General features: G+C 44.1%; 1 protein-coding gene across 2 annotated transcripts in view; it reads left to right on the forward strand.

The window, feature by feature from the left end:
* Positions 1-15439, forward strand: part of tenm1 (teneurin transmembrane protein 1) — a 233911-nt gene that overhangs the window by 199736 nt on the left and 18736 nt on the right. For both annotated transcript variants that reach the window (XM_056438944.1, XM_056438945.1), the window contains 7 exons: positions 1040-1194; positions 3973-4056; positions 4501-4695; positions 9108-9195; positions 12026-12222; positions 13177-13490; positions 14375-14547. In XM_056438944.1, the coding sequence (XP_056294919.1) occupies positions 1040-1194; positions 3973-4056; positions 4501-4695; positions 9108-9195; positions 12026-12222; positions 13177-13490; positions 14375-14547 (1206 nt within the window). The remainder of the gene's footprint in view (positions 1-1039; positions 1195-3972; positions 4057-4500; positions 4696-9107; positions 9196-12025; positions 12223-13176; positions 13491-14374; positions 14548-15439) is intronic.

Below are 15439 nucleotides of genomic sequence, written 5' to 3' on the forward strand. Positions count from 1 at the left end.
CTTTCTTCCGATTTCGCCGACGCACATTCCGCATTGCACACGTGCACGAAGTGTCAAAAGTTCACTGCGGCACCCTGCGCACATCTAGTGTGACAAATAACTTCTTCCTCCGGTTGCATTGTTCTAATCCCTTTAGTGAGCTCCGGAATGGAAATATAATTACATTTCTGTGGCGCAGTGCCTTTGATAAGACGGCCGCATGCTGAGCTGAATGTCTTAACTGAGTCGGATGCCTCTCCACATCCCACTCCTCTCTCCCTCCACTCTACTCCTCTGCCTTTACTCACTCACTCTCCACCTCCTCTCTTCTCTTGTGCTCGTCTTTCACGTTTTTTTTCTTCCCTTTTCCCCTCCTTTTGTTCTCTCAACACTAATACTGACCGTGTTTACATGCATTCGAATAACTGGCTTAGTCGGACTGAAATCGAATTATCCGTTTCACGTAAACATCTTTGTTCGACTATGTGCGGTCCGACTACGATCCGATGAACACCCCTGGATAACTCGATCCGATCCGGTTGATAGTTCGACTATCGCGGCATGTAACGGTGAATTGGATTAGGAACTGGACTTTGCGTCTTTGCGCATGCTTGAGATCCCGCCGCCCTCCTCCCCCCTCCCTCCCATGTCGTGACCCGGAAGTCGAAAGAGTCGAAAGAGACGATAATGTCACTATTAACATCATGCAAGAATAGTAGAGGGATGTAGCTTCGCCTTGCTCTCTGTTCGCCATCTTTCTCGAAATGTTGATGTTGTTGTTGTTGGTTGTTGTTGGTGGTGGTGAAGAGGTCAAGCGGAAATGGTTGTATCACCACGAGTTGTAATGAAAACAGCGCCACCTATCGTATCAGATATGACATGCTTTCGGCCAATGATTCGAATTACTCACTGCCATGTATATTGGGATAATAGCAGATCCCCCAAAAGATAGCATAGTCCGACTAAAGCAAGATTAGAATTGTACCATCATGTAAACGCACTGAATGTGTCTTCTTCAAGAAGCTCACTCTACCTCTCTCTCTCTCTCTCTCCCGCACAGGTATTGCGGTGGATAAGAGGGGCGTGGTCTACTTCGTCGACGGCACCACCATCCAGAAGATTAACGAGAGGGGTCTGCTCTCCACCGTGATTGGCTCAAACGGACTGATGGCGACGCAGCCGCTGAGCTGCGACGCACGCATGGACATCAGCCAGGTGAGCCGAGAACACAGAGCAGCAACCACAGACACCTGGGTAGTTTATTTAGAAATATAAGACATAGAACGTAGAAATATAAGACATGGAACGTAGAAATACAAGACATAGAACGTAGAAATATAAGTCATAGAACGTAGAAATATAAGACATAGAACATAGAAGTATAGGACGTGAAACGTAGAAATTCAAGATATATAACGCAGAAATATAAGACATGAAATGTAGAAATACAAGACATAGAACGTAGAAGTATAAGTCGTGAAATGTAGAAATATAAGACATAGAACATAGAAGTATAAGACAGAAGAAATATAAGACAGAACATAGAAGTATAAGACAGTAGAAATATAAGACAGTAGAAAGTAGAAATATAAGACATAGAACGTAGAAGTATAAGACATGAAATGTAGAAATATAAGACATAGAACAGAGAAGTATAAGACAGTAGAAATATAAGACATAGAACATAGACATATTAGACAATAGAATGTAGAAGTATAAGACATGAAACATAGAAATATAAAACAGTAGAACGTAGAAATATAAGACATAGAACGTAGATATATAAGACAGTCGAATAAAATATATGACATAGAACGAAGAAATATAAGACATGGAAACGTAGAAATATGAGACATAAAACGTAGAAATATAAGACATTTAACATGGAAATATAATACATAGGCCGTATGAATATAAGACAGACTTAGAAATATAAGACTTAGAACGTAGAAATATGAGCCAGTTTGTGTCAATAAGTGAAATATACGCCAAAATAATAAGTTTGTGGATCTCTTGCAGTCAGTGATTGTTTTTTAAATCTAAATTGCCCCGACCTCCTCCACAGAAAGCCTTTCTGTCTCCTTGAAGTTGTTTGAGGGTTTGTTCCTTGTGTGTGTGTGTGTGTGTGTGTGTGTGTGTGTGTGTGTGTGTGTGTGTGTGTGTGTGTGTGTGTGTGTGTGTGTGGGTGTGGGTGTGTGTGTGTGTGTGTGTGTGTGTGTGTGTGTGCAAGCGGGAGACTGAGATAGTAAGTGAAGCAAAGACCAAAGACAGCTACCGCACAGATTTGATCAGCCAGCCCTCAGATCACACTGCCGACTTATATCAGGCCTATTAGAGCAGAGGCTGAATTATTGATGAACTGCCGGCTCTGTGGAGGGATCTCTGCCCACACGCGTGTGTGTGTGTGTGTGTGAATATGCGTGTTCAGCCAGGGTGAATTCCCAGGGTACTCTTACGTGTCTTTTAAAGGGACCCCGTGTCGCCTTCACTCGCGTTAGCTCTCGGTCTCTGCGGCGCGCTCGTCCTCTCGTCCGTGTTTGTTCCGACAAACCGCCGCGACTCCGATGTGGCGTCGGCGTTGATGGAAGCCTCCGCACGGCGAGGCAAACGTCGCCGCGCTCTGGATTCATGCAAAAGAGAACAGCCGAGATGTTGACCTCTCGCTTCCCGTGCATACGGAAATGTAACCCGTGAGGATGCTGCAGCTTGTGCATCTGAAACAATGGAAGTTATTTTGCCCTCTTTCTAACAATAGCTCAATTATTTCAGACGCTACTTGTGTTCTTTCAACACCCGCTGAGGCACCAGACGCTCCGGCACACTCTTGTGCACACAGGGGCGGCTAACTAACGTTAGCTGGGAACATCTTTGTCTTTCATAAACACTCATGCTCCTGCACTCTCAGGGGCGGCTAACTCACGTTAGCTGGGAACATCTTTGTCTTTCATATACACTAATGCTCCTGCACTCTCAGGGGCGGCTAACTCACGTTAGCTGGGAACATCTTTGTCTTTCATATACACTCATGCTCCTGCACACTCAGGGGCGGCTAACTCACGTTAGCTGGGAACATCTTTGTCTTTCATATACACTCGTATCCCCGAAATAATGTCGATCCAAGATCACAGAGAATAATAGAGAACGGCCATCAACGTAAGTTAACTACACGCGAAATGTAATTTACAATCAATAACAGAGAGAACAGAAATATATCCTGTATGTATATATATATATATATATATATATATATATATATATATTGTATATTCCTTTTCTTGAGTTTGAGACCTTTTTAGTTTTCATTTTAGTTTCAGTTTGACTATAATTGAGCAGGAACAGCTCGACCGAACTTGTCGAAGAACTTATGTCCTGATGTCCTGCCATCGCTGCACAAAGTTCAATATCACGAGCGCGAGAGTTGTGATGCGTGTCTTCTTCGGAGTGATTCCCGCTTGATGAATCTCTCTCTCTCTCTCTCTCTCTACCTCCTTAAAATGGGATTCCAGAGTGAACCCTCTTCCCTCTCATTTGACAGTGCCTATAATTGGACGTGTCAGTGGCAATTTAAACATGATCCATTTATTTACCAATCCGTCCTCGGGAGTCATCCATCACGGCGCGTCGTCTCCGCAGCTCACAGTTTGAGTCTTTGTGAGAGAGAGAGAGAGAGAGAGAGAGAGGAGAGAGAGAGAGAGGAACCGCGATGTGGCCAGCTGTGCGTCGCTGTGCGTTGGTGTGGAGCTGGGTATGCTATTTGAGCCCAGCGCCGCTCGCGGGTTATTGGCTGACATTTGCGACGGCGCCGAGGCGAGTCTTGAATAAACACGGGGAAGGCTCCCTGCCCACAGGTGACCTTTTGCATGAGGGGGGGGGGGGGTGCTTAATACTGTGTTATTACAGAGCTATTATTTGTATCACTGACTCTCGTGTGTTTTTACTTTTTTTTTTATAGAAGTACAGTTTCTGTAAAGTACGTTCTGGGTCATTCCGCAGGTGCGCTTGGAGTGGCCGACAGACCTGGCCATCAACCCGCTGGACGACTCCCTCTACATCCTGGACAACAACATTGTGTTGCAGGTGGAGAGACATTCCTGAACGCACACACACACACACACACATACACACCAAACACGTCGAAAAAACCTCTCTCCTAAGCCTATACTGTTATTAAAGAGTGACACTGTGTACAGCCGAGGAATAAAGAGTGATATATTTCACAAATTCTCTGCAGTGATGTCTCTTAATTAAGGCTCATTTAGAGCGAGTGAGGCTAAGGAAAGAAAGGAGAGAATAAAAACACCTTGATTTTTTAAAACAGAAAAAGAAAAGCATGCAATCAACACTTCTTTTTTTTGACTCTGGTATTTCTTTTCTCACCCAAACACTTCCATCGCTACGCAGCACCAGAGTTTACTGTCTAAGTCTGTGTCACAATGGAGCCGATTCCACTTCCCTTGTAATTATGTACTTCCTGTTTCTTTTATACTTCATAGATGGTCTTTTTTTTTTCTTCCATACCAGGTTTCAGAAAACAACCAGGTGCGCATCGTGGCGGGCCGCCCCATCCACTGCCAGGTCCCAGGCATCGACCACCACCTGGTGAGGTGGGCGGCGGTGCGCACCACCCTGGAGGCCGCCAAGGCCATCGCCCTGTCCCACATGGGCACGCTGTACATCGCCGAGACCGACGAGAGGCGCATCAACCGCATCCAGCAGGTCGACAAACCAACATGCATTGTTCCTTTCATCTCCGATTCGGCTTTGAAGGCAGCGACCGATGATGGATGTAGAATCAGTGACTGATACCATCCACCAGGGTCCCTTTTTCACTGATATTTACAAACAACTTTGGCATTTGACACCCTTAAAGCTACCACTGACATATGACACCCTTAAAGCTCCTACTGGCATATGACACCCTTAAAGCTCCGACTGGCATATGACACCCTTAAAGCCACTACTGGCATGTGACACCCTTAAAGCTCCTACTGGCATATGACACCCTTAAAGCCACTACTGACATGTGACACCCTTAAAGCTCCTACTGGCATATGACACCCTTAAAGCTACCACTGACATATGACACCCTTAAAGCTCCTACTGGCATATGACACCCTTAAAGCTACCACTGACATATGACACCCTTAAAGCTCCTACTGGCATATGACACCCTTAAAGCTCCTACTGGCATATGACACCCTTAAAGCTCCTACTGGCATATGACACCCTTAAAGCCACTACTGACATGTGACACCCTTAAAGCTCCTACTGGCATATGACACCCTTAAAGCTACCACTGACATATGACACCCTTAAAGCTCCTACTGGCATATGACACCCTTAAAGCTACTACTGGCATATGACACCCTTAAAGCTCCTACTGGCATATGACACCCTTAAAGCTACCACTGACATATGACACCCTTAAAGCTCCTACTGGCATATGACACCCTTAAAGCTACCACTGACATATGACACCCTTAAAGCTCCTACTGACATATGACACCCTTAAAGCTCCTACTGGCATATGACACCCTTAAAGCTCCTACTGGCATATGACACCCTTAAAGCTCCTACTGGCATATGACACCCTTAAAGCTCCTACTGGCATATGACACCCTTAAAGCTCCTACTGGCATATGACACCCTTAAAGCTCCGACTGGCATATGACACCCTTAAAGCCACTACTGGCATATGACACCCTTAAAGCCACTACTGGCATATGACACCCTTAAAGCTACTACTGGCATATGACACCCTTAAAGCTACTACTGGCATATGACACCCTTAAAGCCACTACTGGCATATGACACCCTTAAAGCCACTACTGGCATATGACACCCTTAAAGCCACTACTGGCATATGACGCCAAAGCCACTACTGGCATATGACACCCTTAAAGCCACTACTGGCATATGACACCCTTAAAGCCACTACTGGCATATGACACCCTTAAAGCCACTACTGGCATATGACACCCTTAAAGCCACTACTGGCATATGACACCCTTAAAGCTACTACTGGCATATGACACCCTTAAAGCCACTACTGGCATATGACACCCTTAAAGCTCCTACTGGCATATGACACCCTTAAAGCTCCTACTGGCATATGACACCCTTAAACCCACTACTGGCATATGACACCCTTAAACCCACTACTGGCATATGACACCCTTAAAGCTCCTCCTGGCATATGACACCCTTAAAGCTCCTACTGGCATATGACACCCTTAAACCCACTACTGGCATATGACACCCTTAAAGCCTCCACTGGTATATGACACCCTTAAACCCACTACTGGTATATGGCATCCTTAAAGCCACGTTGCATAACTAATGTTGGGTTGTTGCTACGGTAACGGATGCCGTGCAGCAAGAAACTTACACATTGACATAAAAAAATCTGATTCAATAATAATTTCCCAAAGTCTTTTTTTTCCGCTTAAAGAAAGAAAATGTTTGACTTTTGTGTTCCATCAGCTCCATTAACGAGCAGCGTGCAGTCACAGCCCCATTCGGGCTCCGGCAACAACACATATATTGCCCGTTGGACTCAATCAATATTCCCTTTGTGGTCAGCAGCCCGACACTGAGTCCATGTGGAGGCAGGCCGGAACCAAAAAAAGCCTCAGATACTTTCTTTTGATGGAGTCTGGCCAGCCATGTGAGATAGCGCAGTCAAGTATGTCTTTTTTTTGGAAGTATACTTGTCACTCAGGACCATTCACACAGAAAAAAACCCTCCTCAAAATAGGAGTTATTTCTGAAGCTTCCTTCTCACGCTCCCAGAAGACGTTCTCCTGTAGAGAGCGAGTGGAACCTCTTAATGACAATGAGTTGTGAAAACAAAACTAATGACGATGCGTTGGAATCAACACGTTCCAGACCCTGATGTGCAGATACAGTTTTGATGCAGGTGGAAACTAAATGAAACACAGATGACTGTGTGTGGGGTGTGTGTGTGTGTGTGTGTGTGTGTGTGTCACCTGTGAGACAAACTAAGCTGAGACAGGCACAGACTGACGAGATATTTCAGAATTTTCTTTTTTTTAATCACACGCACATCAACCTTTACTTTTCATCCGAAATGACTTTTACTCATAAGCCACAAGAATCTTACTTTTTCATTCAGCGCAATAAGCCCTGTTGAACTTCGTCATAATATCAAGGACCCGGCATCCATAACCGGTATGTGGTTAACGTGATTGAATCTGCATGATATTGGAGAGCTTTGAGGTGCAGTCGGGTCGCAATCATAGCATCCCGAATTAGCACCGTTGAGGCGATGCTTGTTTGTTTTTAATTAAGTGAAAATTGTCTTCAGTGAAACGGGCAGATTTTGTTCAAGTTGGAGCATTTTGATCCAATACGAGTCACAAGACTTTAAAAGAAGAAGATGATCCTTATTTTGTATATCAAAAGCTCTTCTTTCTATATTTGACCATATATATAATGTATATATATATATATACATTATATATATAGAAAGAGGTCCTCCTGCTGGGAGCTCGGAACTGATTAGGACGACTGGAGGACGCTCGTGTCAGAGAACAAGTGGATGAACTGCTTTTAGTCTGAAGTTGGGGCTTAAAGTGCAGAAGTTTTGCCTCAGTTGGGATTGATTTCCCTCTCTGGATAACCCAGGCTGAGATCTTACATCTTTAAAGTAATCGTTCAACATGTTGGGTTCTACACTAATTGGCTTTTCTGCTTTTCATGTTGAGCCTCAGATGAGCGGATCAAAACTACGAACTACAAAAATAAGGCTACCGTACTAGCAGTTAGCTTAGCACAAAGACCGGAGAGTGACAGCTAGCCGTGACACAACCTGCCGCTCTAAAGTTCCCTAATTAAACAAGTTACAACTGGTTGACACACAAGGATTAACCTTCACCTTACCAGCTGTGGTCCTCGTAGACCCCTTCTTGTCTTATAAAGGGGTTTATTCTGTCATTCCATGTGTTTCATGACTTTATCGACAGGCAGAAACAGAAGCAGCAGACTCTATATGCAAATTAATTTATCTATATTAATTAATTACATAATTTCCGAAAGTAGTTTATTCTCAGTCGGTAATCCTTATGTTTAAGGCGCAGTGTGTAGAATGAAGATTAAACCAACTGAATACCCCTCCGCTTCCCACGATAACGCTTAGGGAGCTTTAAATTAAGTGGCGGCCGGCGGTACTGCAGTTTGACCATCGCTTCCAAGTCGAGAACTACTGTGACCTTCAGTGACCAAAACAACAACAACAAAAGGTTCTCTCCAGAGCCCCGTGTCTGGTTTGTCCATTCTGGACTACCGTAGGAACACTGCGGTCCAATATCAAGCTTCAAATTTCAAGTTTCAAGGTTTTATTTACCATTTGTGTCCCTAGACCAAGAGTCCAGAGACATTGGAAATCTAGTTCAGTTTAGAAATAACAATAATAATAAAGACAAAGTATAAAGAAAACACTATACAGGTAGATAGTAGTAATATGTCACATATTGCGCATGATAAGTGGAGTGGCGGACACCGTTAAGAGCTCCCTATGGAGGGCTCCTTCTTCAGCTAACGAAGACGTAACGGTTCTTAGTTTCAGGTGATTACACAACAAATATGATGTTCCATTTGTCCTCATAGACCCTTTAAATATGTTTTCTAGATATTACGTGTAAATTACTAAACATTAGAGGTCTCGTCTCTACGCAAAAGAAAGCGAATAAGCCAAATAATTCTCCTCGGACCAGTTAAAACTACATTAGCCCTCCAAGATGCATCAACATCAAACTGTTGGTGTTGCAGTTTTCACCCTCATTTATAGCAACGTCTCCACCAGGACAACCAGTTTAATTTGTCTCGAGAGGTACAAACATTCATCAATCTGTCACTAAAGCCCCATATATCCACCGAAGATTCGTAATTATTTAGTTTTTATGATAAAAAAGAAAGAAAATATAATTCACCTGAGATATCATTGTCAGACAAAGGCATCCAAATTCAGCCATTATCCTTTTCACATCATTAATCTGTATTCCCATCTGATGGTATTCTTATTATTTTTTTCCTGTAACGCCGTCAGGTTGTTTGTCAGAGAGATGAGAGGAAAACAAAAATGATTGAACATTGTGTTTTTTGAACAGGTGTCGACCAACGGGGAGATATCGGTGATCTCTGGAGCGCCCACGGACTGCGACTGCAAGATAGACCCCAACTGTGACTGCTTCTCCGGTGGGTCACACACACACACACACACACACACACACACACACACACACACACACAGTCATGTGAAAGCACTAGATTATGTCTGAACAGGATTTCAGTACTACAATGTAACTGCACTTACAGAGCGGTATCAGATGGTACCTGACTTGGCCCGCTTCAGAGAACCAGAACTCTTTCAAAGCTTTGACGTGACTTCAATTAATGGAAGTGGTCCGTGTGTCTTGATTTCGGCTGATTCCATCTCACCTCCTGTGTGTTCCCGCCGGCCGCAGATTGTATCGCCACATCTTGAGAGGAACTTTTTTTTCCTCCTCCACTGTTTTCTTCTCCACTTGAATGAGTCTAAATAATTTATTCCACATGGAATTTTAATATCATAAGAACGGCTGTTTTGGCTAATGATGTTTTCTGTAACTGACGACAATATATACGGGAAATAAATAACTATACTGTCACCATGGAAAAGTAAGTAACGGCAATTTCAATTTGTGAACATGTGCGTGTGTGTGTGCGTGTGTGCGTGTGTGTGTATGTGTGTGTGTGCGTATGTGTATGCGTCTGTGTGTATGTGTGTGTGTGCGTGTTTCCATCTGTGTGTGTGTGCGTGCATGCATGTGCGTGTGTGTGCATGCATGTGCGCGTGCATGTGTGTGTGTACGTGCATGTGTATGTGTATGTGTGTATGCATGTGTGTGTGTGTGTGTACTGAAGACACTGACGTACTTATGAGTGTCATATCTTTATTAATTTAGGACTCTGAGTAGAAGCCAAATAAAGTGAGGACACAGGCGTGAATTACTCACAAAAATAAAACCGTATATGTGTGTGTGTGTCTAGTGTGTGTGTATGTGGGCTGGGATGCATTTATATTCATGAGGAGGCTCAGCCTTCGCAATATTTTGCTTATGATGTTTTCTGTAACTGACGACAATATATACGGGAAATAAATGACTATCTATATTGTCACAATGGAAAAGTAGGTAATTTGAAATTGTGAACATATGTGTGTGTGTGTGTGTGTCTGTGTGTGTACTGATGACACTGACATACTTATGCGTGACATGTCATTATTAATTTAGGACTCTGAGTAGAAGCTAAATAAAGTGAGGACATAGGCGTGAATTACTCACAAAAATAAAACTGTATGAGTGTGTATATGTGTATGTGTGTTGTGTGTGTGTGTATGTGGGCTAGGGTGAATTTATATTCATGAGGAGAATCCTCCTTGGTAAAAACCTCCAGCTAAATTTCTGCAGGAACCAGAGAAACCTTTCAAATCTATTCAAATCACAGCCGCTGAAAGAAAAAGAAAAGCTCGGTCTCTGGTTTTAACGGCGGATCATGAGGAGCTCCTGAAATGTAATAAATGGAGGAAAGGACCAAACAAAACAGCCGGTTTCCTTTTGACAGTTAGGTCCTTTTCTTTTCACTGTAAGTGTCGGAGGATGTGATTTTATCATTTAATTCTGCTCATAAAAAAAACTGCCTCTTTCCTATTCCAAAATGGGGAGGAAGTGTCTCTCCCACGCCACGAGCCAATGGGCTGCGACCGTCCCTCTTCCTCGGGTTGCACTTTGCATATTTTCAATCACGTCTTGGTGTTAACAGATGATTACTCTCTTCAGAGGCGACAGTGTCTTTGAACAGGCGCACGTGTGTGTTGAGCACACACACACCCCGCAAATACAAGACGACGTGAACACAAACACACAAACACACACACACACATAAACACACATGTGCATGCTGTCGGAGATATAAATGGCGCCCTGCTGCCTGCACCGAGCCGGGCTGTAATCCTGAATGCATTCAGTCGCCCGCCGCCGCCCTCTGATAGGCCGAGGCCGCTCACATGGAGGCGGTGGCATCGACTCCATCGGGAAGCTGCAGCATCCCAACACATCAAGTCCTGAGCTGAACTGATAAACGCTGAAGCGGCGCCGGGCACACAGAAATATTAAGGAGCCACATGGAACCGAAAATTGTTCTTCTACGGCATCACTCTGAAGAACCATTTTCGGTTCCAGAAAATGGTTCTTCCGAGTGATGCCGTAGAAGTAAAATTGTTGGTTCCAGAAAGAACCTTTCAAGCCAGGGTTCTTTAAAGAACCATTTCCTTAAAAAGTTCTTCAAGGAACCTATAAAGGTGTCTCAAAGAACCTTAAAAAGGGTTCCTTAAGGCACCATTTCTGGTTCCACAAGGAACTTTTCAATCGAGGGTTCTTGTAGGAACCATTTCCTTAAATAGTTCTTCAAGGAACCTATAAAGGTGTCTCAAAGAACCTTCAAAACATGGTTCTTTAAGGCACTATTTCTGGTTCCACAAAGAACCTTTCAAACCAGGGTTCTTAAAGAACCATTTACTTAAACAAAGAACCTATGAAGGTACCTCAAAGAACCTTAAAAAGGGTTCTTTAAGGCACCATTTCCTTAAATAGTTATTCAAAGAACCTATAAAGGTGTCTTAAAGAACCTTCAAAATGTGTTCTTGAAGGCACTATTTCTGGTTCCACAAAGAACCTTTCAAACCAGGGTCCTTGAAAGAACCATTCCCTTAAATAGTTCTTCAAAGAACCTATAAAGGTGTCTCAAAGAACCTTCAAAACATGGTTCTTTAAGGCACCATTTCCAAAAGTGTTCTCCAGTAGGTGATAGTTCTTCGTAAAACCACAAAACCTTTTAAAGAACCATTTAAGAACCATTATTTTTCTGTGTGGGGGATCTTCATATTGTTTCGTCTCTCGGTGTCTGAAGAGTAATCTGGACCTCGGCGCGTTGGCGTCCGAGGGGATCTTCCCGATAAAGAGTTTGGTCTTTTTGTTCCTCTTGTCAGGAGACGGAGGCTACGCCCGTGACGCCCGCCTCAAAGCCCCCTCCTCTCTGGCCGCGGCCCCCAACGGCACCTTGTACATCGCCGATCTGGGCAACATCCGGATCAGAGCCGTCGGCCCCAACCAGCCTCAGCCCAGCACGGCTGGACTGGTGGAGATCAGCTCCCCACTGGACCAGGAGCTTTATCTCTTCAGCCAGGTACACACGGCCTCAGCTCCCAGTCGTCTGTAGATCATGGGGGGTTTGAATATAAATGTCCCAGATACTTCAGTTATATTTCTCAGTTCAGGTAAACAACCTTTGTATGAACACCATACTGACCCGGTCCATGTGAGAGTTCGCTGGGATGTAAAGAAACTAGTTCTTTGGTAGACATGAGACTGGATCAACTGTAACCACCAATGAGTGCAGAGCGATGGCCGGAAACTCGCCATATATATATATATATATATATATATATATATATATATATATATATAAGAACATATATATAAATAGAAGCAAATATATATATGCTTAAATATATGCTTATATATATATACAAGCATATATATATATATATATGTATATATTTATATATTTTGTTAATATATATATATATGGCTAGCTTACGGCCATCGCTCTGCACTCATTGGTGGTTACAGTGTGTATATATGTATATATATATATGTATATATATATATATATTCTGTAAACACCAATGAGTGCAGAGCGATGGCCGTAAGCTAGCCATATATATATATAAATATATATATATATTTATATATATATTTATATTTATATTTAAACGATATAAACAAAGCACAGAGAAGGTGGAGCGACATCCTTCCCGGCTCAGGTTGACTTTACTGTATCTTTTCGTAGCCAGTAGCAGCTTAATGCTCTGAGTGTTGAACGGAGAACATTTAATAATGCTATGTGTGATGATGTTCTCTGGGTGCACCGGGGGAACTCAGACGACAACAGAACAAAGATCATTCGGGGAAAAAACATTTTGAATTAAAATAGAAGCGTCTGTGTCGGTCCCTCTGGGTTCCCAGCTCACGGTCACATATGTGTACGCTGTGCTTTCCGCTCGGTGAAGGACGAGTCTCTGAGAACACGACCGCTCCACCGCGTATTCACGGCTCTTGTGTCATCGTTTCGTGACAGAATGGATCCCACATGCACACCAAACACCTGATCACGGGCCACTACCTGCACAACTTCTCCTACGTGTCGGACGGCCAGCTGTCGGCGCTGACGAGCCGCGACGGCCGCAGGCTGCAGGTGAGGCGGGACGCCCGCGGCGTGCCGCTCTGGCTGGCGCTACCTGGCGGACAGGTGTACTGGCTGTCGCTTAGCAACAGCGGAACAATGAGAAAGGTGTCGGCCCAGGGCCACGACATCGCCCACATCACTTACCATGGCAACACGGGTCTCCTAGCAACCAAGAGTGACGAGAACAGTTGGACCACTGTTTATGAGTAAGTTTCATTTGTATCCCTTTGTCTCTTTTTAATGTGCTCTCATATTATCTCCGTCTATTCTTCTTCTGTTTCCTCTCTTCATCTGTGTGTGCGTGTGTGTGTGTGTGTGTGTGTGTGTGTGTGCACGTGGAGGTGTTTCAACGTGAGTCAGACCTCATGTGTGTGCGGTGTGAAATGTGAGCGCCATCTGGTGGTCGGCCATCACTGCAGTAAAGCCCGGGAGACCTTTAAAAAATATATTGTTTCTGTTTTAAACTTTGATTAAGTGAGCAGTGGTTCTCAAATGGGGGTACGTGTACCCCTGGGGGTACATGGAGGCACTTCAGGGGGTACTTGAGATTTCTTTTAAATATATTTAAAATCAGCATATCCATTCAAAAATCCTCTAAAAAGTAAGTGTACGTTCAGCAACTGATTTTTAATATATTCTATATTAAATCAGACTCTGATGGCAGAGCGCTGTGTATTACATCTTTCCGCTGGTTAGGAGGTATAATATTTTGCAGAGGGTTTATCACGAAAAAAAGGCTGAGGACCATCGCTCTAAAGGAGGTGTTTGTCACTCTTTGATCACACACATGTGTATTAGCACACGTATCGCACACACACACACACACACACACACACACACACACGTCCGATTGAATTATTCACCGCGGACCGAGTCTCTGTCTCAAATTCCACGGCTGGATAATTACGCGTATAAATCACAGTTGACAGTCACTGTGTGCCGATGTTTGTGCATCACAGGAGAACCGAGGCGATAGTGAGTCTGCACATGTGTGTTTATTGGCTTGTGTGTGTGTGTGTGTGTGTGTGTGTGTGTGTGTGTGTCCACACGTGCACTCGGACATGATCCGCTTTGTGTTTACTCTCCAAAGGTACAACAGCGAGGGCCGTTTGACCAACATCACCCTCCCCACGGGCGAAGTGAGCGGTTTCCACGGCAACCTGGAGCGCTGGTCCCGGGTGGAGGTCGAGTCGTCCACCCGGGAGAACTTTATCACCAGCACCAACCTGTCGGCCAGCGACACCATCTACACCTTCAGACAAGGTAGAGCACCGCAGCCTCTCTCCATGCCCCCCCCACACACACACACACACACACACACACACTCACACACACTCCACAAATAAATGTGGAGGCACACGGTTGTGTAATGTCGCCGTGTATTCACGGCTTGACAAGCAGGAAAAGATTATAGCCTCACACATGCTGAAAGGCTGTAAGGGGGGTGGGGGGGGGGGAACCAGAGCGTAGACAATATACACAGACGTGTGAAGAAGGCGGACAGTAAGGGAAAAGGATTCATCCCTAATTATAAATAATTAATATATGGATCCGATATGACCTGGTGAAAAGCTTTAATGACCGCGGGAGGATGAGAGGGCAAAGATGAGAAGAGGAGAAAATGAGAGTGGAGAAGCAGTTTCCTCTCATGTCGTCTCTTTAATTGCTTTCCAGCAGTTGTCACAATGACAGGACTTTAGGGAGAGGAAAGCTGCTGCAACACACACACACACACACACACACACACATGACAGAGCTGCCAGGGAAGAGTTGAGAGTGTGAGTTACACGCCCCCCCCCGCACCCCCCCCCACCAACACACACACACACACAGACACCTCCTGCCACCACCCACAAACTCTTGTCTCTTGCTGCCTCCGAGGCGACAGTAACCACATATATACACAGAAAGAGCTTTTTATAGCGGAGGAGGGAATATAAGTCACTGCACAGTTTTATGACCTGGAATTAAACTTTATGGTCGAAAATATATTTTTATTGTCATTTTTGTTTTTTCTTATTAATTGTGTTTTTTGTGGAAATGGCAAAAAGACAAAGTCACATATGTAAGTTATTTGTGGAAATGAAAGAACACATTTCTGAGAAACCTTTTCTGAGGTGTGAAAAAAGCCGTCATGCAAGGCCAAGCACCCCTC

Source organism: Pseudoliparis swirei, chromosome 19 (assembly GCF_029220125.1).
Source record: "Pseudoliparis swirei isolate HS2019 ecotype Mariana Trench chromosome 19, NWPU_hadal_v1, whole genome shotgun sequence".
Taxonomy (NCBI): Eukaryota; Metazoa; Chordata; class Actinopteri; order Perciformes; family Liparidae; genus Pseudoliparis; species Pseudoliparis swirei.